This window comes from Saccopteryx leptura, chromosome 6 (assembly GCF_036850995.1).
Source record: "Saccopteryx leptura isolate mSacLep1 chromosome 6, mSacLep1_pri_phased_curated, whole genome shotgun sequence".
Classification (NCBI taxonomy): Eukaryota; Metazoa; Chordata; class Mammalia; order Chiroptera; family Emballonuridae; genus Saccopteryx; species Saccopteryx leptura.
In genome coordinates this window covers 71,298,515-71,326,067 of record NC_089508.1, presented here as the reverse complement: position 1 = coordinate 71,326,067, position 27,553 = coordinate 71,298,515, and the positions used below count along the sequence as shown (strand labels likewise).

The 27,553-nt window shown below is 40.4% G+C and overlaps 1 protein-coding gene across 1 annotated transcript in view; it reads right to left on the bottom strand.

Annotated features, from left to right (window-relative positions):
* Positions 1-27,553, bottom strand: part of FBN1 (fibrillin 1) — a 250,417-nt gene that overhangs the window by 184,265 nt on the left and 38,599 nt on the right. Inside the window, exons 5-6 of the mRNA XM_066344305.1 lie at positions 21,840-21,935; positions 9,695-9,790 (exon numbers count right to left, since the gene is read on the bottom strand). Of these exons, the coding sequence (XP_066200402.1) occupies positions 9,695-9,790; positions 21,840-21,935 (192 nt within the window). The remainder of the gene's footprint in view (positions 1-9,694; positions 9,791-21,839; positions 21,936-27,553) is intronic.

The following is a 27,553-nucleotide window of genomic DNA, read 5'->3' as shown; positions in this document are numbered from 1 at the left end:
TCAGAGACATGGTGAGGGAGGGGGTTGGGGGAGGGGAGGGGCACAAAGAAAACCAGTTAGAAGATGACAGAAGATAATTCGACTTGGGTGATGGGAATGCAGCATAATCAAATGTCAAAATAACCTAGAGATGTTTTCTCTGAACATATGTACCCTGATTTATCAATGTCACCCCATTAAAATTAATAATAAAAATAAATAAATAAAACTATTGAGATCACCAAAAAAAAAAAAAAAAAAAAAAAGACAACAGATATTATGTTCTAAATCAAATGTGATGTCATGGTCAGAATTTGCAAAAGAGGTGATAACAATCTGATCACAGGGCTCTTAAAATCTCATGCACACCAAGAGTATCAAAGTGTTTGACACCAAGAGTATCAAACTGTTCGAGGGAAGGGCGTTACCTGGGCAAGAGCTGAGCTACCCCGACCTCCCTGAAAAACTGGTAGAAGACCACATTATGATGACAAGTCATGAGGAGGGCTTCCAAGAGACTGATCAGACTAATGATATGTATCCACTGCAGCTTGGAGGACACTGGGGACTAATGATGGAAACTGGCTGGCCAGATGCTCTGACATGGTTCAAGGAAGAGGATGCTTCTGTTGAAGTTGGTTTTACTCCAGCAATTGATAGTGGCAAAAAAAAAAAAAGCATGAGTGTTTTCTGCCAACTAGTTGTGAGCCATGGCAAGGGAAAGAGGAAGTGGAGTGGATTTAAGTCCTTTCTCAGAGGACTGCCTGGAACAGCAAAGAGGCTTCCAATGGCTGGAGGTGCCACTGGATGAAAGAAACTGTAAACAACCAATAAGAACTTAGACATCTCTGCTCATATTAACCCACAGAGGAGAAATTCTGAAAGGGACCAAAAAAATTTCACCTGTCAGCATAAGAAAAACTAACCCACGTAGTGGGCTGAGAGGGACAGAGGGTGGAAGACAAAAATTAAGCAACTTTATAATAGCATTCCAGCAGTCCTGCACACATATTCATACCAGGCATGTGCAGTCACGAGAGGTGTGGTGGCATGCCTCTCCTGTGTTCCCTATGAGCATGGAGTCACTCAATCACAAAAACTGAATGTCTATGTCATCAGATGTATTTCCTGGAACTATTCTAGGAAAATCAAGTTTATTCAATGATCCACCAACTGCCCAATGTCACAACACCTCCTTTATATGCATAGTAACGTGTAGGACATTTTGCTCCTGCTATCTACACGTTGGTATTTAGTTTCCATTTAGACTAAATACCAAAAGGGAGGCTCACAGAGGGCTTCAACATATTTTAGTAATAATAGTTTATTGCTTGGTACCTTTAAAGGGAAAAAAATACCTAGTTCACAGAACTTACCCTTCCAAAAGCACTTTGAGAAGGAGAGTTGGCCTGTGGCATTTACTCTGGGAACTTTAATAATAGCCACCTAAAATTCTAAATTATGTCAAATCAGTGTTAGAAATGCAGCTCTGTAAAATTCCCAGAGAGAAAAAGAGAGAGAAATCAATCTACATTTCAATAATGCCTTCCAGAAAAAGTTCCAGGAAGAAAAGCATGAGAAAATGAGCTTCCTATTTCATGAAGCATTCTCGACAGGCCTCTGTGACAAGGTCATGGTTCTACTTTCTTTTTATGGGTTAATGTATCTGATTGTTATGTATTTGGACCACTGTATATCAGCTTGTGCCATTCATTACACACAATGCAGCTTTCCTGGATTGACAAAATGAATGTTTATCAATAGTTTACGGATTGTTTTTTGAATATTGTTCAATGATATCATTTAAAAAGATCTCTGTGCAAAATCATTCATTTTTTTTATCATCAGAGAAACCAAGTTATTATAAAAAACACTTTCTTTTCTTTCTTTCTTTCTTTTTTTTTTTTTAGGTGAGAGTAGGGGAAATAGTAAGACAGACTCACACATGGACACAACTGGGATCCACCCAGCAAACAATCTGGAGCCAATGCTCCAATCAACCAAGCTATCCTCAGTGCCTGGGGCCATGCTTGAACCAGTTGAGCCACTGGCTACAGGAGGGAAGAGGGAGAGAAGGAGGAGAGGGATAGGGGAAGCCCTGGCAGAGAATCGAACCCAGGACATCCATATGCCAGGCCAACACTATCCACTGAGCACTGGCTAGGGCCTAAAAACAGTTTCTTAAATACCAACTGCATATACAGAATGTAGATTAAAAAAACAAAACAAAAAACTTTTCCAGCTCCATTATCACTGGAACTTCATAAACCTGGCAAGTATGCGGAACAGACTTACTTCCCCTTCCATACTCTGTTTCTCCCATGTAGAGTTAACACAATACTTTCGTTTTTATCTCACTCCATATTTGCCCCATTGTTCTTTTTCTTAAAATTGTTGGTTCAACAGTGCCTTCCCCTATGCTTTATCAACTAATAGCCAGCAGAATAGCCAACAGGCTTTCTGAATTTGGCAAAAATCCGATTATTGTCTTCACAGTTTAGACTTGGATAGGAATTAATGTCGAACAAATGAACTGGAATTTAGAAAGATCCACGTCCATGCTTACATTCAGACTGCACATGGTGAAGGTCTCCAGATGGAGTAATGAGAGAGAACTTTTGTTATTAGCATTTATACTTACAAAAGGCTTCATCCTCTGGTTCACATAAAGTCTGACATGAAAACATTGACCATGTGCTATAAGAGCCACGCAAGACAATTCTTTTCGCTGCTTTTTAATCTAAGTCAGTTTTTGACCCCAAACAACTAAAGTGTTTGACTATCCACTGTAGTCATTAGAATTGACACTAGGTTGTTTCTGAAAATTCAAATGCCTCCAAGAAAGAGGGGGGAAAAGAAGGTCACATTCTCATTTGAATGTATTGCCGACTCTGTAAAGGTAATTCCAAAAAAGTGGTTCCAAATATGGTTTGAACAGTTACAACATTGTGGGAAAACTATTTAATCTTCCATGGTAACTGCACTAAATGACAATATTTATTTTGTATATCTATATTTAAGAATGTTGGTTCAGTCCTGGTGGGTGGCTCAGTGAATAAAGCATCATCCCCACACACCTGGGCTGCAGGTTGGATTCCCAGTCAGGACGCATACGAGAAACAACCAGTGAGTGCACAACTAAATGGAACAATATAATGGAAGAAGGTGATGTTTCTCCTTGCCCCCCACATCAATGTAAAAAACATTTATTTTTATTTAAAAAAATGAAAGAAAGGTTGGTTCTGTCCTCTAAAGTCCATTTTTATGTACTACAAACAGACAGGAATCACTCTCTTTCCATGAGTGGTTGCTATCTTTAGAATATCAAAATTAATCAAACAGAAAAATATTCCAAAACCTTGCATTCTAGATGCATCCAAGCAATACTCAAGATTCTTTTTCCTGGACTTTTAAAATGATTTAAAAGTAATGTAGCTCAACTATACCAGAGATTAAAAACTACCTACCAGGCCAAATTCTTTGAAGGACTTTTAAAAAATCTATTACTTCCACTTGAAAACTTAGAGCCTAGGTCTCTTCTATTGCTCCTCAGAAAACTCTCGATGGTCACTAATGACCCCTTCCCAGTTGTCAAGTACACAGGCTTATGAGACAAACTGGCTGGCTCAGCTTTTGACTGGACCACTTACAAGCTGTCTGACTTTGGGCAAGCTATTCACCTCTGTCTGCCTCTGTTTATACCTCCATAAAATGGGACCCATTATAAGACTTTTCTCATAAGATTGTGGCAAATCACCAAAGCACAGAGTTCAGCCTACAAGCCTGACACATTCTGAGTACCCAGTACACATCACCTGTTATTACATCAAAGGGCCTATTTGTGATATTCATCTTTCTTGACCCTTTGAAGAGTCTAACAATTGCCAAGCTATTTCCTGCACTCCTTCTTGCCTTTAGCTTCTTTAGCTCAGCACTCTCCTGGTTCTCGTTTCTCTTTGTGTTCTCTCCGTGTCTTTCTGCTATTCCCTTCCTCCCCAAGCTTATCCATCATTATCCCTCCCCCTCTCCAAATTCAGGTCTACCTCCACCATTCTCCCTTTTTTCATTACCTTGAGAATTCTCATCCACTCACATGATTCACTGTGTTTAATAAAATATAATTTAATAAGATTTTAAGTGGTCCGCATTCTGAGGCAAGATAGCAAGAGAAAGTGTGATTCCACATAGTTTTGTTGACAGTCACCATGGTAACACACAACTAGCTTACATTGTCATTGCCAAAACAGGCACTGACCTCATTTCAATACTAATAACAAATGCTAACATACTATACACCACTGAGCTTAGGCAATGATCAGTTTTACTGGTCACTCAAGGGCCAAGCAAAATGTTGTGAGTGGGAAGGGGGTGAAGAGTGGGCAATCAGGAAAACCATAAATGTATATTTATAGAAAATAATTATAAGAGGAAGAACAATGAAAGAAACTTAGGGTGTAAAAGAAAAAAAACAAGAGATTCAATCTTTGATAGATAATATGATAGGAAGTGGGGAACTCAAATGCTAAGAAGGGCTAAGAAGCAAGCTAAATAAAGTAGGCAAGATGCAATAGGGAGTGGTGGAGATTATGGCAAACTGAAATGTAACTAAAGATACATTCTATTTTTTTCCTTTTCTTTCTTTTTTTTTTTTTTAAGTCAGAGGAGAGAAGACAGTGAGACAGATTCCTGCATGCACCTGACTGGGATCTACCCCGCAGCCTCTGTCTTGTGTGGATGCTCAAATCAACTGAGCTATTCTTAGCACCTGAGGCTGATGCGCTCAGACCAACCAAGCTAATCTCAGTGCCCGGGGTTGAGGGATGGGTACAGGGAGAGGGAGAGAAGCAGATGGTCGCTTCTCTCGTATGTCCTGACCAGAAATCAAACCCGGGACATCCATATGCCAGGCTAATACTGTATCTACTAAGCCAACTGGCCAGGGCTCACATTAAGTTTTTAAAAAATAAACACTTCAAACAAATCACAGACCCTTACTTTTCTTCCTCTGAGTGAAGAGAGATATGAAATAGTGTCACTGTTACCTGCTCCATGAGGCTGACTAGCCAAGCAATTTAAAAAAAAAAAAAAAACATTTATTTTACTGACTAAAAGCTGCAATTAAGACAAAATTTGCTTCATAATCTGTTTGCGTTTGTTGAATAAATATTATGATTCATAATTCAAGCATGGATCCACTGCTCGTCTCTATGACAACTCAAACCACTATGTTCCTGGATTAAGATTCACTTATTCACCCAGGCCAGGTGGCTCAGTAGATAAAGTATTGCCCTGGTGTGCTAAAGTCACAGGTTCAATCCCCGGTCAGGACACCTATGGGAAGCCATCAATGAGTGCACAACTAAATGGAACAACCAGGTAGAACAACAAGTTGATACTTTTCTCTATCTCCTCCCCCACCCCCTTCCCTATCAATGGAAAAGGATTTTTAAAAAGATTCACTTGGCGCTGGCCAGTTAGCTCAATCGATAATGAGTGTCGTCCCCAAATGACAAGATTTCAGGTTTGATCGCTGGCCAGGGCACACACAGGAAGCAACCAAAGAATGCACAACTGAATAGAACAACAAATGAATGCCTCCCTTCCATTTTCCCTTTATCCCCCTTCCTCTCTCTGTCTCTCCAAAAACTCAATAAAAATTAAGCCCTGGCTGGATAACTCAGTCAATAGGAGAATCATCCTTGGAGCATGGAAGTTGCCGGTTCAGTTCCCCGAGGGCACATACACGAGTAGCTCTATGTTTCTGTCTCTCTCCCTCCTAGTCTGTCTCTCAAAAATAAAAAAAAAAGGATTCACTTATTGGCTTAAAGTGAGCCAAATCTTTCCAGTATCAACCCCAAAGGGTATTCTACATTTGTATAAGCTCTCTGACATAGTTATAGGTATATAAAAGTTTCAAGATTTCCCAGCGACAAAGCTGCTTATTCAAGTGCTTGTAACTGACATGTAAGCGTTCCCTTCTATGTGTATTAATTACATCATGACAGGAAGTTGTTTATTGCCACTTGGTTTGGGTCAAAACACACCTTCTTTTCTGTATCCTTGCCCATTGACAAATGACAATCTGATGGCCTTAAAAAAAAAAAACCATACTTGTGAAAGATGGAGCCGAATTCAATTAGCCATCAACACTTCAAGCTGTGCTTACAATAAAAACCAATGTAAAATATCCAGGATTGTCACAAGTGAGCAAACAGCAATTACTCCCAGGAGATACTTATTCATATCTGATAACCGTTATCTCCAGATTTTCTGGTGCTTTAAAATAAGTCCAATGCAACATGCATTGGCCATGTACTGTGCATCAGGCATTGAGCTTGGTGCGGGAATTAAAAAGATGGAGCCATAACTGCTGCTGAAGAGCTTACTCTGCAGTGGGGGAATGAACACGGACACCTGCTCTTTTGATGCCATATGGCATGTCCTATAAAGAGAGGTGCGGAGAGAGCCCTAAGGGAGAATGCAGACGGGGCACCAGGTTCAACCTCCTGGAAGGAAGAGAGGAAATGAATAACACCTTCCTGAAAGTTCATTTTTAAAAATAAAAAGTCACAACCCAATTAAAACATAATATAACTAGCCTAGGTAGTTAAACAACTTAGTAAACTAGCCTAGGTAATAAACAAGGTAATTGGGACACTAAATGACCATCAGAATCCACACTGAACACTTCCCTCCATGTCCAGATGTATCTGTCCTGACTCAGTCCTACGTTTTTATTAATGATTCTTGAAATCACAAACATACGTTTTAGAAAAAGGAGATATTCCCTCTAAGTCTTTTTTTTTTAATAATTTTATTTTTAATGGGGCGACATCAATAAATCAGGATACATATATTCAAAGATAACAAGTCCAGGTTATCTTGTCATTCACTTATGTTGCATACCCATCACCCAAAGTCAGATTGTCCTCTGTCACCTTCTATCTGGTTTTCTTTGTGCCCCTCCCCCTCCCCCTTTCCCTCTCCCTCTCCCCCCTCCCCCCGTAACCACCACACTCTTATCAATGTCTCTCAGTTTCACTTTTATGTCCTCTAATTCTTTAAAGAGGTAAACATATGACATTCACAGGAGCAGAAAACAGTGAAGAGTCTATAATGGAAACACACTTTTATAATCCAAAAGACTTCCCTCTCCCATGGAGTAAAGGAAATACAGTGTGTCCGTAAAGTCATGGTGCACTTTTGACGGGTCACAGGAAAGCAACAAAAGACGATAGAAATGTGAAATCTGCACCAAATAAAAGGAAAACCCTCTCAGTTTCTGTAGGATGATGTGGCAGCATGTGCGCATATGCGCAGATGATGACATAACATCGTGTATACAGCGGAGCAGCCCACGGCCATGCCAGTAGAGATGTGGACGGTACAGAGGAAAGTTCAGTGTGTTCTGTGGCTCACTAAATTCGAATCCGTGACCAAAGTGCAACGTGAATATCGGCACGTTTATAACGAAGCGCCACCACATAGGAATAACATTACTCGGTGGGATAAGCAGTTGAAGGAAACCGGCAGTTTGGTGGAGAAACCCCGTTCTGGTAGGCCATCAGTCAGTGATGACTCTGTAGAGGCTATATGGGATAGCTATCTAAGGAGCCCTAAAAAATCTGTGTGAGCCCACATCAAACTGCCCTGAATAGGTATGAAACTGGTAGAGTTTTCCTTTTATTTGGTGCAGATTCCACATTTCTATCGTCTTTTGTTGCTTTCCTGTGACCGGTCAAAAGTGCACCATGTCTTTACGGACACACTGTACACTCAGGCATCACCTCTCTCACTGAAGGTCTGGGACTGTATTCATGGCTGGAACAGGCAAAAGGTAACAATTAAAGGCAGCCTGCTTCCTGTTCCCCAACATCAACTACTGCAAATGCCTGAAAAGCTGCCATTTAGGGATTAATTTTACTTAGAGACTGTGAAGATACTATGGGATCACCATATTTTTAGACCTCTGCAAACTTCAGGAGGGGAGCATATAAAGACACTCCAAATGTTGGGGAGACTCTCGAGTAATACGCCAGTTTTAATCATTAGTTTCATAACTTAACCCATTCAAGTCATTTCTTAATCTTGGTCAAAATCAAGTCTTTAAAGAATTAACTACAGAATGGTTAAATACCGTGCCTTCTTTATTTCAGATTGTGTTATCAATACCCAAACTATAAACATCAATATCCTTTGTAGCAAATTATTCATCACTTTCTTAGATGTAAAATGACCTATAATTTCATCTTGTTAGTGGTTTTTCTAAAACAAATTGAAACTAATATTATCATCTCAAAATTATTTTCACACACCATGTCTCAAGTTGCACATTAACAATTTTCATCTCAACAATTTAAATCCTACAGCATCTTTGCTGAGTAAATAATAAGGACCCAGAATGATACTACCTAATCTAAATATTTGTCTATATTACTCTGGACACCATTACTCATATATTAGCTCTAAGTCAATGAAAATATATCTGTTCAAGTTGTAAAGACAAACAGTTTTAAGAATGGACTCTAACGTGGTACCAAATGCAATGTAAAGGTCTAAAGTCCATGATGTATCAATCACACATCAATACCACACAGTGGTTTCATTAACATAGATACAATATAATTTATCTAAAATCTTAGTAATTGACCTAGAGTTACTTGCTAAAATATGTACTGTTGCTTTACTAGCAAATAACTGAATTTAAATGACCTTGTAAAAATAGAAACAGAGAACAATTTCTCACATACCCTCTCTGTTCTTTGTTTTTAAGTAATGTACAGTATATTCAAAATCGAAAACAAATCTTCACTTTCCATCTTAGACTAAAAAGATACTTATACAGCATTGGATAAAAGTGATGACTACAGTTTAAAAGGTACACGAGCATTTCCCAATGAATATTTTCATGAGTATTTCTGCAGTTCTGTATGAAATGAACCTTCTAACTGGGAATGGTAAGAAAATGGCTATGAATGTAGAGACAGGATGATTTTTTTTTAAAGCCACAGTTCAGAGGGTGGGGAGAAAACAAGAACATTATACATCTACATATATCTCAATGTTGTATTGGCATTTATAGAACATTTGTTTTAATGAGGAACAGCAGTAAGCATCAGACTGAACACAGAAAATCCATATTTAGATTAAAGCTTATTGTGATGTGTGCGACCTTCTCAAATGCGAAAGTGAGGGTGATTACACACTTTCGCAGGTTGCAGTGAGTACTGGAAAAGACACACATTGTGGACACAACAGACACTCAATATTTCTACAGTGAACTCTGAACGCTGAGCTTTCACGCCACCACAGCCTCCAGCAGGTCCTAATAGATCTTTAGGTATGTTTTTCTTCATTCTACATGTTTCCCTTTCCATACAGATGTTTTGTTTGGAGCCATTTCTCTAATTTACTAAAATAATAATGAGCTCAATCATTACCCTTATGGAAAATTCTCCTTCTTTTATCTTGATGCCAACTGGTACTTATGTTCACTGTTGAGTCCCAGAGTCCACTGGAAAGAATGACTGAATAGCATACATGGATTGAGGGCCACGGTCTGGTCATCCTCAGATGCTTCCCAGTGGCCATTCGAAAAGCCCTTCAAAGTTCAGCAAACGTCATGAAGTAGCTGCACAAATCCACTGTGTGTTCAAATCTATAATAGTTTTAGTAACCAGAACATCTCTATAATAATTTATGTTTTTAAAATTACCTCTTTCGCACTGGGGTCCAGTAAAGCCATACGTGCACGCACATCGGTTTGGGGCCACACACCTGCCTCCGTTCAGACAGCCACTTTCACAGACCGCTAAAAAATAAGGAGAGAGAAGCTGAGAGGCTTTCCCTGAAAATACAAGAACGGCATTTACTGTCCCCTGGAAGGACAACAACAACAACAAAATCTAAATAATCACCCAGGTATCTATTTTAAACCATTACTCTACAGTTCTAGCTCATGGGTGTCCCTCAGTAAACTCATAAGTAAAACTGCCTGGAATGGGTAAGCTGGTACCTGTGTTAATGCTGAGAGTTTCTTTCCAGGAAGTATATGAGCAATATTTTCAGTTCTGTATTTAATATGGTGGTTTATAAAAGATGTCACTGAACTCACAGATGCAGAGAACATTTTGATGGTTGCCAAATGGCAAGGGGATTGAGGAGATGGGTGGAAAAGGTGAAGAGATGAAGACATACAAATTGCCAATGATAAAGACAGTCATGGGATGTAAAATACAGCATAGGAGATATAAGCCAGTAATATTGTAATAACTATGTCCGGTGTCAGATGGGTACTAGATTTACCAGGAGGAATCACTCTGTAAGTTATATAATGTCTAATCATTGTTGCACTTGAAACTAATATAATATTGTATGTCAAATGTCATTGAAAAAGATATACTTTTTCATTTTAAGATGTAATTGAAGTGAAACTGTACTGTGGCAAACTGACTCTCTTTTGCTCATGATTTATGTTTAATTTCCAGAAGGGAAACACTGGCCCCTATGCTGTCATCCTTCCAGAAATGCAGCATGTTAAAATCATACAGTTAACTGCAAACAACAAAACACTGATACTGACATTCAGTAATTTACACACCAGAATGAAGACCCAATTGAGGGTTATAACAGAATCTATGGAAACTATTGGTGAGATCAATCCAGAGATGCTTGAGTGAGAGACATGTCAGAAAATGCACTAAAGCAGGAACTGAAAGCTTAAGCCCTGAACAGCTTTCTCTGCCATTTCCTGCAACGCTTTCATGCACGGCCTCTCTCCAGGCCTCTTTTCCTCAGGTGGCAGGTTCTGCCCTACCAAGTTCGCAAGTCTCACCTACTCTTCAAAGCTCAGCTCAAATCTCACTCCTCCCTATGGAGGCTTCCCTATTATCTCCATTTAAATTAATTCCTCCTTCATATATTCCCCATGCATTTTGCTTATACCGTGTGGTGGTCACGGAGCTGAGCCACTCAGCTCTTCCTCCAAGAGCACCTACTGCAAGGAGCTTAGATAACTAACAGCCTCCAGCTATTACACCTTCAGATCTGCTGCAATGTTCACCCCAAGGACACACTCTTCTGGCTGCTACCACCCAACTACTAAGCACAGCAGGGTACGGGAGCCCCATTTCTGCTCACCATAAAACTCTTCTCATGGGCAGTCTTGGCTCTGGGCTCCCCACCAGCCAAACCAAGGCTTCCTTGGAACTGCACCACAAACAGTCTGAGGCTCCTTCTAAACAACTATCCTCCCTTCCCTGTGTTTTTGCACAGGGATCAGACCTGCAGTGAGGTCTGAAGGTCCTCGTCTCCGTACTCGCACTTCCTTTCCCCTTTATATTTCACAGGCCTTTTCCCCAATAAATCTTTTATGCATCTTAACTCTGCCTTGACATCTGGTTGGCATCAGAGGCCTTGAGCTGAAACAATCCCTGATAGCCAAAAATTATGGCAGAAGTCCATTTCTTATCACAAAATTAGAGAGGTTTATGTAAATTGCTCTGATTTGCCTCTTAATTGACAAAGGAGAATGAAGAGATTTTAAACAGTGAGAAATTCTGAGATTGCCTAAACCAACACTCCCATTTTACAGATTAGGAAATTGACATCCTGGAAAGGTTTTCTAGTTCTGAGCACCCTTTGTACCCTGAGCTTTGGGCCAAACTCTCAGGAACATCAAAGGGAGCAGGAGAGATGTACCGCAGCTCTTGCTTCTCCTTCCAAAAAGGCCTTTGAGACCATTCCCAGTTCACCTTCTTTCTGGCCACAGCCTTGGTACTAAACTCCCTTCTTTCTACTTCTTGCACCTCCAGTTCCACCTGCACACTATGGCCACAGTGACCTTTATTGTTGTAAACTTGGTCAGTGAAGTATAGAAGGCCAGTGTTCCATAGCATTAAATGCATGGGCTGTGAAGTCAGACTGCTTGGATTAGAATTCCAGCTTTGCTAATTATTCCCTTGGGATCCTTAGACAAGTTACTAAAGTCCCAGTGCTCCAGTTTCCTCATCTGTTAGAAGGGAATAAAGGCCTGGACCTCAAAGGTCTGTTATTATAGAAGATGAGTTAATATACACGATGAGTTTGAAAATGTGCCTAGCACATTGTATGCATAGAGTAAGTAACTCAATAGGTGAGTGCTGTTGTTCCGGTTGTTGGCTGTTATCTCACTCCCCTTCCCTGGCTCTACTCTGGACACAAATATAGTTTACATAAAGACCCTCGAAACCTGGCCCATGACTTCCACTCTGACCTTCGCTCCATTCCCCTCACTTCCCTCAGCACTGGAGCTCTAGCAACACCAGAGTGCTTGCCACATTCACCACCCCGTGCTACGTCATGATCTAGTTCTTTGGCCCATACTGGCCATCTGCCTAGAAGGCCCATCTCCCACCATCTGACAAGTGAACTTCTAGCAGACCCTCAAGACTCAGTTCAGGGATCCCCCAACCCGGGGAAACTGTCCTGCCTTTTTCTCTCCATGCTATGGCAGTGGGCCACACAGAACTCAGTCACCACAGCATGCGGACAGTCCCAACAGCATTCTATAAACTTAGGTTTCTTTTTAATAGCATTATTAATCATACCAACTACATATATAGTGACAAATATTGGGAACAACATGAATAAATGCTCATCACTAAGAATTCATTAAATGCATAGTAAAACATCCATGTAATGGAGTATTATGTGACCATTATTTATTTTTGTGTGTGTGTGGCAGAGACAGAGTCAGAGAGAAGGACAGATAGAGACAGACAGGAAGGGAGAGAGACGAGAAACATCAGTTCCTCGTTGCAGCTCCTTAGTCGTTCATTGATTGATTTCTCATATGTGCCTTGACCGGGGGGGGGGGGGGGGGGGGGACTACAACAGACCGAGTGACCCCTTGCTGGAGCCAGCAACCCTGGGCTCAAGCTGGTGAGCCTTGCTCAAACCAGATGAGCCTGCGCTCAAGCTGGCGATCTCGGGGTCTCGAAACTGGGTCCTCCACATCCCTGTCTGACGCTCTATCCACTGTGCCACCGCCTGGTCAGGCTAAAAAATATTTTTAAATGTTTAATAACATTGAACATACTTCTAATAAAATATTTAGTGAACAAGTAGTACAAAAAGTTATGCATAGGATAAACTCCCATGTACCAAATAGACATTAAAAGACTAGAAGGTAATGTCTGAAATGATGGGTTTGTGGATAATTTTATTTTTTATAGTTTTGATCTTTTCCAAATTTTCTGCAGGGTATATATCTTTACCTCAGTGTAATAAAAAAAAAAAAAAAGCTTTTTAAAAGGAATCTTCCTCTTCTGCAAAGCACTGAGACTAACAGCAAACACACAATGAACAGTCTTCATGAATGAACCAACAAACTGAACACCATGTGTAGCTGAACTTAGGCTGGGAAACTAGAGAGCTGTAGATGGCACTAATCAAGAAAAAGGACATGTTCATGGGGAAAGATGAGACTGGTTTTTTTTTAATTTTTAATTTTATTTTTATTAAATTTTTAATTTTGTGTTAACATGGATTCAAGTATCCCACTCAATATGACACCGTCAATCCCCAACAATGTACCCCCATCATACCCCCCTTGCTCCCCACCCCCTGCCATCCTCCCCCTCTTCTTTCTGAGACTTGGGCCTCCTGTTATCTGTATCTACGTGGTATGTATACATAATTTGGTTAATCCCTTCACCTTCTTTGATCCTGTACCCTTATTCCACTTCCCTCTGACAGCTGTCCCTCTGCTCCCTGTGTCCCCGCTTCTGCCTCTATTCCGTTCCTCAGTTCACTGTGTTCATTAGATTCCACATATAACTGAGATCATATAATATTTGTCTTTCTCTGCCTGGCTTATTGCACTTAGCATAATAATCTCCAGGTTCATCCATGCCATAGCAAAGGTAAGATTTCCTTCTTTTTCATGGTTGTGTCGTATTCTATTGTGTATATGTACCACAGCTTTTTTATCCACTTATTCACTGTAGGACAGACACTTGGGCTGTTTCTAGACCTTGGCTATTGTAAACAAAGTTGCAATAAATATGGTGGCGCATATCTCCTTTTGAATTAGTGTTTTGGGATTCTTAGGAAATATTACTAAAAGTGGGAAAGCTGGGTCAGAAGGTAGTTCCAGTTTCAATTTTTTGAGGAAACGCCATACTATTTTCCACAGTGGCTGCACCAGTCCGCATTCCCACCAGCAGTGCAAGATGGTTTCCTTTCTCCACACCCTCGCCACTCTTATTGTTTGATGATTTGTTAATTAGAGCCATTCTGACAGTTGTGAGGTGGTATTTCATTGTGGTTTTAATTTGAATTTCTATGATGATTAGGGATGTTGAACATATAATATAAGGTCTACCGGAAAGTTCTGTCCGTTTCTATCACAACAAGTTTCAACACGTAAGCAGATGTTTATCTGGCGCATGTGTGCCTATTTTTATCACTTAATCATAATGTATACATACTGACGTAGCAAATTAACTAAAACAAAGTTGATTCACATTAGTCTTATGTGTGAAGCGATAGTGTGCTCATGGCTACTGATAAAGTTCATTTACACCACTGTAATTTTTACGAATTTCAACAAGGAAGAAATGCTACAGAAGCATGTCTGTCGCATCCACCATATTGCCTGGACTTAGCACCCTCCGACTATCACTTGTTTTTGTCCTTACAAAATTTTTTGAAGGGCAAAAAATTAAAAAATGAAGAAGATATCAAACAAGCACTGGTTCAATTTTTCGCATCAAAAGATAAAACATTTTTCAAAAATGGGATATACATATTGCCCTCACGCTGGCAAGAAATCATTAATAATAATGGCAATCATATTATTTAATAAAGTTTATTGACAGTAAGAAAAATTTGTATTTTGTTTTATTCCAAAAACGAACAGAACTTTCCGGTAGACCTTATATTTTCATATGCCTATTGGCCATCTGTATGTCCTCTTTGGAGAAGTGGCTGTTCAGTTTCATTGCCCATTTTTTAATTGGATTGTCTGCCTTCCTACTGTTGAGTTTTAGAAGTTCTCTATAACTGTTGGTTATTAACCCCTTATCAGATGTATCAGTGAATATGTCAGCCCATTGAGTGGGTTGTCTTCTTGTTAAAGGTATCTTTTGCTATGAAAAAGCTTTTTAGTTTGATATAGTCCCATTTGTTTATTTTCTCCTTTATTTCACTTGCCATGGAGATATATTGGCAAAAATGTTGCTAGGAGAGATATCAGAGAGTTTACTACCTATGTTTTCTTCCAAGATTTTTATGGTTATGCAACTTACATTTAAGTCTTTTATCCATTTTCAGTTTGTTTTTGTGAATAGTGTAAGTTGGTGGTCTAGTTTCATTTTTTTGCATGTACCTGTCCAATTTTCCCAACACCACTTATTAAAAACATTGTCTTTACTCTATTGTATACTCTTATCTTCTTTGTCAAATATCAGTTGACCATAAAGGCAGGGGTTTATTTCTGGGTTCTCTGTTCTATTCTATTGATCTGTATGCTTGTTCTTATGCCAATACCAAGCTATTTTATTATAATGGCCTTGTAGTATAACTTGATCTCAGGAAGTATCATACCTCCTACTTAGTTCTTCATTTTCAAGGTTGCTGAGCTATTCAGGTCCTTTTTGGTTCCATATAAATTTTTGAAATATTTGTTCTAGATTTGTAAAGTATGCCATTGGTATTTTAATAGGAATAGTGTTGAATCTACAGATTGCTTTGGGTAGTATGAACATTTTAATGATGATAAGTCTTCCAATCCACAAACACAGTATATGATTCCACTTGTTTGTAACTTACTCGGTATCTTTTTTCAGTGTCTCAAAATTTCTGAGTACAAATCTTTTACCTCTTTGGTTAAATTTATTCCTAGGTACTTTATTTTTTTGTTGCAATAGTGAAGAAAATTGTTTCCTTAATTTCTCTTTCTGACAGTTTATTGTTGGTGTATAAAAATGCTGCTGATTTCTGAATATTAATTTTATATCCTGACACCTTGCTGAATTCATTTATTAGGTCTAGCAGTTTTATGACTGAGACTTTAGGGTTTTCTATGTACAGTATCATGTCATCAGCAAATAATAACAGTTTTACTTCTTTTCCAATTTGGATGCCTTTTATTTCTTCTTGTCTGATTTCTGTGGCTAAGACTTCCAGAACTATGTTGAATAAGAGTGGTGAAAGGGGACACCCCTGCCTTGTTCCTGATCGTAAGGGGATTGCTTTTAATTTTTGCCCATTGAAAATGATGTTGGCTGTGGGTTTGTCATAGATGGCCTTTATCATGTTGAGGTATGTTCCCTGTATTCCCACTTTGCTCAGAGTTTTGATCATAAGGGTGTGCTGAATTCTTATCAAATGCTTTTTCTGCATCTATTGATATGATCATGTGATTTTAATACTTCATTTTATTTATGTGATGAATCATGTTTATTAATTTGCAAATGTTGTACCAGCTTTGCCTATTCAGAATGAATCCCACTTGATTCTGATGTATGATCTTTTTAATGTATTACTGAATCCAATTTGCTAATATGTTTTTGAGAATTTTAGCATCCATGTTCATCAAGAATATTGGCCTAGGCCCTGGCCAGTTGGCTCAGCGGTAGAGCGTCGGCCTGGTGTGCAGGAGTCTCGAGTTCAATTCCTGGCCAGGGCACACAGGAGAAGCGCCCATCTGCTTCTCCACCCTTCCCCCTCTCCTTCCTCTCTGTCTCTCTCTTCCCCTCCCCCAGCCAAGGCTCCATTGGAGCAAAGATGGCCCGGGCACTGAGGATGGCTCTGTGGCCTCTGCCTCAGGTGCTAGAATGGCTCTGGATACAACAGAGCGACGCCCCAGAGGGGCAGAGCATCGCCCCCTGGTGGGCATGCCGGGTGGATCCCGGTTGGGCGCATGTGGGAGTCTGTCTGACTGCCTCCCCGTTTCCAGCTTCGGAAAAATGAAAAAAAAAAAATATTGGCCTATAGTTTTCTTTCCTTGTAGTGTCTTTACCTGATTTTGGAATGAGGATAACACTTGCCTTATAAAATGAGCTTGGAAGTCTTCCCTCCTCTTGAATATCTTGGAATAGCTTGAGAAGAACAGATGTTAGTACTTTGAATGTTTGGTAAATTCTATTGTGAAGCCATCGGGTCCAGGACTTTTGTTTGCTGAGAATTTTTTGATAACTATTTCAATTTCACTTGTTGTAGTTGGTCTGCTTAGGTTTTCTGATTCTTCCAGATTCAGTTTTGGAAGATTTTATGTTTCTAGGAATTTATCTATTTTGCCTAGGTTGTCCAATTCATATTATTTTCTTACACTCCTTTGTATCTCTGTGATTAAGTTATTACTTCTCCACTTTCACTTCTAATTTTATTTATTTGTGTATTCTCTCTTTTTTTCTTTATGAGTCTGGTTTTAGTTCATCGATCTTATTTACCTTTTCAAAGAACGCAGCTCTTGGTTTCACTGATCTTTTGTATTGCTTTCTTAGCCTCTATGTCATTTATTTCCTCTCTGATCTTTATTATTCCTTTTCTTCCACTTCTTTTGGATTTTATTTGTTGTTCTTTTTCTAGTTCTGTTAGGTGCAGGGTTAGGTTGTTTATCTGAGCATTTTCTTGTTTCTTAAGGTATGCCTGTAGTGCTATAAACTTCCCTCTCAGAACTGCTTTCACTGTGTCCCATAGACTTAGGGTTGCTTTATGTTCCTTTTCATTTGTTTCAAGGAAATTTTTGATTTCTTCCTTGATCTCATTGTTAATCCATTTGTTATTTAATAACTTGCTATTTAGTCTCCAAGTGTTTCAATGTTTTTCAGTTTTTCTATTGTAGTTGATTTCTAGTTTCAGGCCATTGTGATCAGAGAAGATGCTTGATATGATTTCAATCTTCTTAACTTTATTGAGACTCGTTTTGTGTTCTAACATGTGGTCTATCCTAGAGAATGTACCATGAGCACTTGAAAAGAATATATATTCTGCTGCTTTGGGGTGAAAAGTTCTGAAGATAACAATAAATCCAGTTGATCTAGTGTGTCTTTTAAGGCTTCTGTTTCTTTGTTAATTTTCTGTCTGAGGGTCTATCCATTGACGTTAATGAAGTATTAAAATCCTCTACTATTATAGTAATGCTGTCGATCTCGCCCTTTATATCCATCAAAATCTGCTTTATATATTTAGGTGCTCCTATATTAGCTGCATAAATATTTATAATGGTGATATACTCCTGTTGGATTGCTCCTTTTATCATTACGTAATGACCTTCTTTGTCCCTTACTATAGCCTTTGTCTTAAAAGCTATATTGTCAGATATAAGTATTGCTACCCCAGCTTTTTTTTCATATCTATTTGCATGAAATATTTTTTTCCATCCCTTCACTTTCAGTCTATGTGTACCTTTTGTTCTGAGATGGATTTCTTGTAGACAGCATATGTATGGATCCTGTTTTCTTATTCATGCAGCTACCCCATGTCTTTTGATTGGAGCATTTAATTCATCTACACTTAAGGTTATTATTGATATGTACTTATTTGTTGCCATTTTATTCTTTAAACCTATAATCCTCGGTCTCTTGATTTTTTTTCCTTTGCTCTTCTTATATAGCAGGCCCTTTAACATTTCTTGCAGTATTGGTTTGGTTGTAATGAACTTTTTGAGTCTTTTTTTTGTCTGGGAAGCTTTTTATTTCTCCTTCAATTTTAAAGGATAGCCTTGCTGGATAAAGTAGTCTTGGTTGTAGGTTCTTGCTCTGTATCACTTTGAATATTTCTTGCCAATTCCTTCTGGCCTAAAGTGTTTCTGTAGATAAGTCAGACGTCATCCTTATGGGGGCTCCTCTGTAGATAACTGACTGCATTTCTCTTGCAGCTTTTAGTATTCTTTCTTTGTCTCTTAACTTTGGCATTTTAATTATGATGTGTCTTAGTGCAGGCCTCCTTGGGTTCATCATTAATGAGGCTCTCTGTGCTTCTAAAACTTGTGTGGCTTTTCCTTCATCATTTTAAGAAAATTTTCAGCTATGATTTCTTCAAACAAGTTCTCTATCCCTTGTTTGTTCTCTTCTCCTTCAGGAAACCCTATGATGTGGATGTTGTTTCTCTTCATGTTGTCACAAAGATCTCTTAGAGTTTCCTCAGCCTTCTTGAGCCTCTTTCCTTTTCTGCTGCTTTGCTTCTGTGCTTATGCTTTCCTTGTCCTCTAAATCACTGATTCAGTCCTCTGCTTCATCTAGCCTGCTGTTGATTCCTTCTAGTGCAATCTTCATTTCTGATATTGTATTTGTCATTTCTGATGGGTTCTTTTTTACAATTTCAATGTCCTTTTTGATGCTTGATATCTCTTTTTTTACATTCTCATTGTGATCATCCATGGTTGCTATAAGATCCTTGAGCATTCAAATAATCTAATAACATCTGGTTGTTTGGTTATTTCCATTTTATTTAGTTTATTTTTTTCTGGGGATTTCTTTTGTTGATTCATTTGGGTCATATATCTTTGTCTTCCCATTTTGTCTATGTATTAGGTAGCTCTGCTCTGCCTTTAAAATTTGTTGTGATGTTTTTATGAGGAAAATGGGCTCAGTGGTTCTGACCTTCAGGCCACTTGAGTTCCTTGCTTTAGGCATGCTTCTTGAGGGTAATGTTTATTCTCCTGCAGTATGTGAGTAATGAATGCAGTTGGACCTTTCCTGGGTGCAGTTATCCCTTCTGGTTCTAATGGTCAACCTTGATCATGTGTATTCGATGCTATGCAGTGTCTGTCCTGTTGAGTGTATTTATTGTCCACAGTGTCTGGTGCTTGTTTGGACTCCTCCTTTAGGAGAACTGCTTGTATAGCTAGCTGAGCCTAGCATTGGTGCGGTCTGCCACCCACTACTGGTTATGTTGGTTCTGGGTTCTCTTGGGTTGACGTCAGCAGTTGTTTGTAACCTGCCGTGGGCTACCTGTCTGGAGTTACTGGTCTGTTCACTGTTTGTGTCCACATTTTCTATGCCTGGGTAGTGTGGGCGGGGCCAACCTGTGTATAACGATGAGCCTCCTCCTGCTTAGAGATGACAGCAGCTCCATATAAGCCCTAAGCTCCATAAGATTTGTCTCCACTTTTCAGCTGCTCCACCTCCTCCTGCAGCTGCCTGGTCTTCCCACAGAGTCTTCTATAGAAAGACTGTACTGTGGGCTCAGATTGGCCTCACCCCCACCAACCCCTCTACAGGTTGCAAGCTTGGTGGGTTATGGCTGCTGAAGTTGGAAATACATTAGTGTAACCCCTACTTCAGGGTTCTCTTGGTAAGGAGCTCAGTATGGAGAAGGTGGCCCCTACTCCAGAGCCTAATCCCACAGACACTGATAGAAACACCAATTCTATTTTTCCCCAGCAAGGTGAGCAGCAGGTTCAGATTGGGTGGGTTTGACAGTCCCCTCTGCAGAAGCTCTTCCAGCTGGGGAGCCCCTGGTCTCAAAGAGGAAGATTGAGAGAGTACTCTCCTGGGGCTGACTGTGCCCCCCCAGAAAGTGGGTAAGCCCCTCAACTGGACCCAACAATAGGTCCCAGGAGACCTACACCTTGAATGTCCATACTCCAAGCCTTTCTCCCTTCATGTTGTGGAACCTAGTCCAGCAGGGCAGGACATCCAGGACCCTGACCAGCTGACTGTGAAACTCCACCCTATCCAATGTGCATGTGAGCCGCTGCGTGGGTGCTGATCACAGAAAGTGGAACTCACTTCAGCTGAGCCCAGTGTCCAGTGAGCCCTCCCTTAGGACATGCCACCAGAAAAGATTGTTAGGTCCTGAACCGATGCTCTCTGCAACTGCCACTGGATGTGTTGGCACTGGACCTATCTGGAAAGAACCTGATGCAGACCAGCAGGGGAAATTGCCCATGATTGGCCCTCAGCAACCTTCTTGGAGCTACAAGCAATCCAGAGTTTTTGGCTGCCTCTGCTGGGCCCAGGTGCACAGGCAAACACCAAGCCACACATCTGGCTGGCTTTTACCCACACTTGGCCTGGGAAAAGCTCAACTTAGAAGGTTAAGGTTCCCTGAGTCCCACCTCCTGTATCCTCTGTCTGCTGGCTGCTTGTTGGGCTCTGCCACTGAAATAAAATCTCTAGTAGAGTCTAGAGCTTGGGGCAATTCAGGGATTAGGAAGAGTGGTGGGTGTGGCTCTGCCTCTCAGCCCCAGGTGTCAGTCAATTCAGACTTTTTTCACAGACCTCAGTAGGGTGTGGCCCCCAGGAGTCCAGTGGGTGTGGCCTCTGAGACCCAGCCATGTGGTCTGTCCACAGTCTAAACAGTTTCTACTGAATTTCCTGTGGGTGGAAGCACCAGTTACAGACTCGGGAGTGTGTGGGGAAAGCTCCAGCCTCAACACCAGAAAACTGAATCACTGATGCAGCCCCTGCTTCCTGGCTGACTTCTCAGAATGGCCCAGTCTCCACGGGGAGGGGCAGGAAGATGAGACTCATTTTTCAAACACCTTATCTGAGATGCTTCTTGAAAATGCAGGTGGAGAGTATTGGTAATCAAACAGAAGGTGCACAGCTAGAATGAAGGACTGTCTGTGCCTTCAGTGGTGAGTGTAAATCAAAGGAATGGGGTAAGTGAGGTGGTGAAAATACACAAGAGAAAAATTAATCACACATCACATTCACAGAGTTCCTGTCAGCAATTTGATGCTAAATGTGTTGGGTGAGTGACTTGTTCACCAGTAAGGGTCTCTAGACATCTGTAAAGACGTTATATCCCAGGTAATCAAAGAAAACCCATGAGCACTTATCTGTATTGTTTTGGTCTCCTGATCTATCTACATCTTTGTCTACAGAGATTAACATCAAGACTGCTTATAATTATGGTTTACTTACGTTGTCCACAGTGAGTCCCTATGTATCCTTTCTGGCATATACAGTGATCATCACTGCAGCTACCTCCATTCATGCAGCGAATGTTACAGTGTTGGACTTGGAAAGAAAAAAGAAAAAAAAAGAATGATTTAATTTTGCAGTTTAAGTACATAGAATGTAACAATTCACAGAAGTTGATCTATAGTGATTTAAAGAGGAAACAAAACAACTTATCAAGATTCATGTATTTATTCAGAAGTAGCCTAATTGATAATGCTAAACATGTTATCTTTTGCATGTATAAAATAATGTCTAATGCCATGTAATTGTTTCTTTTATATTTACTCTGATCACACTAAACTACTTCCTTAATTCAGCAGAACTTACCACTAAAGATCATTTCTGTTATTTATACCAAGAAAGTAGTGGGTTGAATAACCATAGGAGATAAGATTATTATGGCAATAATTCTTCTTTTAAAAGATTTAGAACCGCGGTAGGCGCCCAGGAAAACAGTCAGAGTGACAAAGTTCAAGAAACTTTGTTAAAACAAACAGGCAGCAGCAAAAATAAAAATAAAAAGCCCCCGCCACGGCATTTAGGAACAAGACTGCCTAATGATGAAGATGGCTCAGAACAGTGGACTTGGCTCAGAAAGAGCTACTTGTTTCAACTGTAACCTTAAACCAAGTAAGATCTAGTGTTTAAAATTCATTATTACATGGTTACCTGCAGAAAGAAGTGGGGGCTTTCGGGGCCAGGACAGAAAGACCACAGGCAAGCAGGCAGACAAGGAGACCCCAGAAGAAGCTGGAGTAACGGGCACCTATGAGAGGGACGGCAAGGCACAGGCTCTTGACTCACCAGTGTTCACGCTGTCTCTATTTCAGTAACTTGGGCCTGCCGGGAACACTTTCACCATCCCAGGCTGTTCCTCTGTACTCCGGAAACAGTAACTACCCTACCAGGAGAAGACTGAAGGCTTAACTGAATTCACCCTTCATCCTCAATACAACCCTAATAGACCAGGAGGCCAGGACCGGGCATGGAGGTTTGGTTTGCTCTGACTGCTTTGTCCTCCAAGCTACGGGAGTAAATTCCCAGAGGAAAAAAAAAAAAGGTTCAACAATTTTACATAAGAAGAGAATCCCTTCTTCTGTACAAGAGCAGAAATCAGGCGCTTATGTTTGTTCTCCAGCTCAGTCTTCCTGAAGCACGGAGACCAAACTTTCTCCCAGGAGCGGAGAGCAGACCCCTCCTGCAGCCACTTTCTTCAGCACCCCTCGTTAGGATGCTCAGGACAGTATCAAAAAGTGGCCGCTGACTTCAGGAGGAAGGGCCATTTCCGTAAGGAGCGACACAAACCTCATCAGGACAACAGGGAAAGGCAGGTGGCAGGGCTCAGCACTCAGATGCCCCCACAGGGACTGAAGTAGAGAGCAATGCACCGCAACAAGAACATGTCACACGCCTACTGAAACACCATCACAGGCTCAGTGGGATGAAAAGCCACCTCCATCTCTCAGCACTCAAAGCCCTCCTCAGGGGAGACACATCGGCCTTTCAGGGCTCCTCTGCAAACCTAATATGTCCCACAACTCAGTCCTCGATTTACTGATCAATCATTCATTCACTCAACAAATATTTCTGAGTGCCTCCGACATGCCTCACAAAATGCCAGGCGCTTTGTGCTAGTCTCTTCATGGACTCTCCTCTTTAACTTGTCTCTTTGTCTCTTTGACCCTAATTCTCAAACCTCAACATAAAACATACACAGTGCTCACCAAATACTGAAATCCTACCTATCTCCAAGACCCACTGCAAACATCTCTTTTTCCTTTTGATCTTTTTTTTTTTTTGGTTTTTTTAAATTTTTTTTTACAGAGACAGAGAGAGTCAGAGAGAGGGATAGATAGGGACAGACAGACAGAAACAGAGAGAGATGAGAAGCATCAATCATCAGTTTTTCGTTGCAACACCTTAGTTGTTCATTGATTGCTTTCTCATATGTGCCTTGACCACGAGCCTTCAGCAGACTGAGTAACCCCTTGTTCGAGCCAGCGACCTTGGGTCCAAGCTGGTGAGCTTTGCTCAAACCAGATGAGCCTGCTTTCAAACTGGCGACCTCAAGGTCTCGAACCTGGGTCCTCCGCATTCCAGTCTGATGCTCTATCCACTGCGCCACCGCCTGGTCAGGCCTTTTGATCTTTTCTGATTTCTGTTCTCTCCTCCCTCCCCTACTAGATATAAGCTCTCTTTCCTCTGACTGCAGAGTACTTTATACTTCTTCTCTGAAATGTATATTATATAACCAAACCTATTTTTGTAAGTTATTTCTCCTGTCCCCAACTTATTTGCCTAAAAGTTTCTTGAGAGTGGGAAGCATCATGATTATTAATTATATCCCATAAGTGCTCAGAGTAGCCCTTCTCTATTTGTAAGTACTATATAAAGCCTTGCTAAAGTAACTTCTATTTATACAAATACTACCTGATATCAAGAGCTACACTCGAAAATTGCGATTGAGAATTTTCTCATTGTATCCTAAGCACTTATCCAGTCCCAAGTAGGTTGCTATTAAAAATATTTTTATCTTCATTTCCCTGTGTATAAAAACAGAAATAACTCTTCTGTTGGAGAATTGTTAGAGAAGTTAAGCAACCCAGTAAACGGATTAAAACAAACTGTTATTTTAGGCTCTTATGATTCTATTAAAAAGTCTCAGCCAAAAAGCTTTTTAACTAAAAACCTGTCTACAAGTACACAAAAGAAAGGATTTGGTGAAAAATTTGGATAGTAGTCTAAGTAGGTCAGGAAAAGGTATATAGTTGCTTTAAAATTTGAAGTTAAACTTAGCTTTATCCTATCTTAGCAAAACAGTGAGGACTGGGAAAAGCACAGGAAATGATGTCATCTGTCAAGCAGCACAGGAACTCAACCCGCAAACTGATTTCAATTAAAGTGGCTCATGCCAAAAGCTAATTTCCATTCCCACATGAGCAACAAAGCCATTTAGCTACTTTGAGATAAAAAAACTAACCACAGTTTAAATAGTGCCTTACATTATTTGTTCAAATTAAAAACTAGAATGAATTCTTCTTTCCAGGAAAAATGATACATTTATACTTAAATGCAATACAATAAAAATTTCTCTAATATACTTTTATATTTTTTACGCCCTTTCAAGTGAATCTTTTCCAGCATAAAATGTTCTTTCTTCTTTCAAATATAAAACCACTTGGTCAGACTTGTGAAACAATAAGGCATGGTTAGTCCAGTGGTCCAAATAAACCAATGAACCATGAGTCCGTGACCTGAGGGGGCAAGTTCATGGGCAGATAATAAGATCTTTATTATTATTATTATTATTATTATCATCATCATCATCAAGTGAGAGGCAGGGAGGCAGAAAGACAGAGTCTCACATGTGTCCCAACTGGGACCCACCCAGCAAGCCCCCTATGGGGCAATGTTCTGCCTATGTGGGGCCATTGCTCCACTGTTCAGCAACAGAGCAATTTTAGCACCTGAGATGAGGCCATGGTGCATCCTCAGCGGCCAGCGCCAACTTTGCTTGAATGAGCCATGGCTGTGGGGGGAAGGGGGAGGGAGTGGAGAGAGAGAGAGAAGAGGTAGGAGTGTAGAAGCAGATGGCTGCTTCTCTTGTGTGCCCTGACCGGGAATCAAACCCAGGATTTCCACATACCAGGCCAATTTCCACATACCACTGAGCCAACTGGCTAGGGCCAGATAATAAGGTCTTCATCAGGCGCTGGCCAGTGGCTCAGTAGACAGAGTGTCAGCCTACTGTATGGACATCCCAGGTTCAATTCCCAGTCGGGGCACACAGGAGAAACAACCAACTGCCTCTCCTCACCTCCCTCTCCTGCTTCTCCCACATCCAGTGGCTTGAGTGATTCATGCATAGCCCCAGGCACTAAGGACAGCTCCATTGGAGCACATCAGCCTCAGGTACTAAAAATAGCTCGGTACTAGAGCATCAGTCCCTGATGAGGTTGCCAGGTGGATCCTGGTCAGGGTGCATGCAGGAGTCTGTCTCACTATCTCCCCTCCTCTCACCTAAAAAAAATAAAATAAAAAAAATCTTAATCACACCTGCTCTGCCATAAACATGTTTACCAAAAAAAATGGCATTCTTTGTGAGTCTTAGATCTTTGGGAGAAAGCAAGTACTCAGGACTCCACTGCACAGCAGGAAGAGTTTAGAGTGTATATATATACTAATTGGTTTTATTTTTGATTGAATTCTGCCCTTGATGTATTTTTCTAAATTTACTCTGATGTGAAGAAGAATTCCAGATGTCTGACAGCTTGGAGACCAAGCTCTATGTCTTTAGAAAAAGCCGAATGAAGATAAGAGCTCTAGTAAACCCATGACAATGCTTTAAGTTTATTGGCGGCTCTAACGACCTCCAGTCAGAATGCACTCCTAAACTCAATCTATGTTAAGAATTTACCAGAAACTGAAAATACCAAGGGAGTCCAAGTGTCAGTGTGCGGTTGCCACCTCAGGTCTATGAAGCCCCAAAGAGGACTTATCCTTAAAGATAGACTTCTCCCCAAAGGGTTTCAAGTAAGGCTCAACATCCTAGAACTAATAGAAAATGTTGTCATTCACCTGCATCTATGTACGACCCCAAATAAATTTTATGTTCGTTCCAGATATTGGTCAGTCATTTCAATCATTCAGCAAATACTGAACACTTCCATTTGACAGGTTCAGGAAGAGCAGGGGAAACTTTCTTTAGATTGTAGTCCAGTACAAATTAATTCTTAAAATAACTAAACAATGTGAATTCACTACTGGAACAAGAGATTCAGGGCTGGCACTTAGGTCTAAATACCCAGGTAACGGTTTTAGTTGGTTGGAAATGATTTGAAAGATCTGCCATTATCTTGGCAGGCACAAGAGGCAGACAGAACGTTGTGGGAGCAATTTTCAAATAAACATGGGTATGGCAAGCAAGTGATTTTAATTTAGGAGCTAGGAAAAGCACAAGACGGACCAATTAAACAACTGGACTAACTTCTAGACTCTCCACCTGAGACAACAGTCTACATGGGCAACCAGAGTCACTGCAGGACAGAAAAAATTTTAACGGGAAAAGAGAACAGTAATAACATTTTCCTTGAGTGCATAAATATCCTATGCTGCCTAAAGATACAGCACTCAGAAGAGCAAACTTTACTAAATTATCTCAAGGAAGGGAAAAGGCAACAAAACAAAACATAGCAGAGCTATAAAAAGTCCAGAGAAAGCCAAGTTATAGGACAGCAGTGATAAAGGCACTTCCATTGAAGGGCAGACCAGAAACCAAAGAACTCAATTGTTTCTATGGACCAATTTGAGCAGATTCCACCCACTCCTTTCCTCCCTGTCCACATGAATCCCACATTTCCCTGGAAAACCTTCCAAAGGGTCCTTTCTTCCAGGCTATCTACAGTACCACCCCATGCTTGGAGTGTCATTAGTTTCAGCGTGTGGTCGCACCACAGTCACTCGGACTCACGAACACAGTGCTCTAGAATTGTTACTGTGCCTTCATGTACCCTTAGAGGATAGATTCATGTTGGGAGGACAAGCATCCCAAATTCTCACTGAATTAGAAGTAAAATAAAAATGATAAGTAAAGATGTTAATACTTGTCCACCAAGTAAAGATGTTAATACTTCCCAAATTGACATACAAGTTTAACACTGTTCCGACCAAATCCT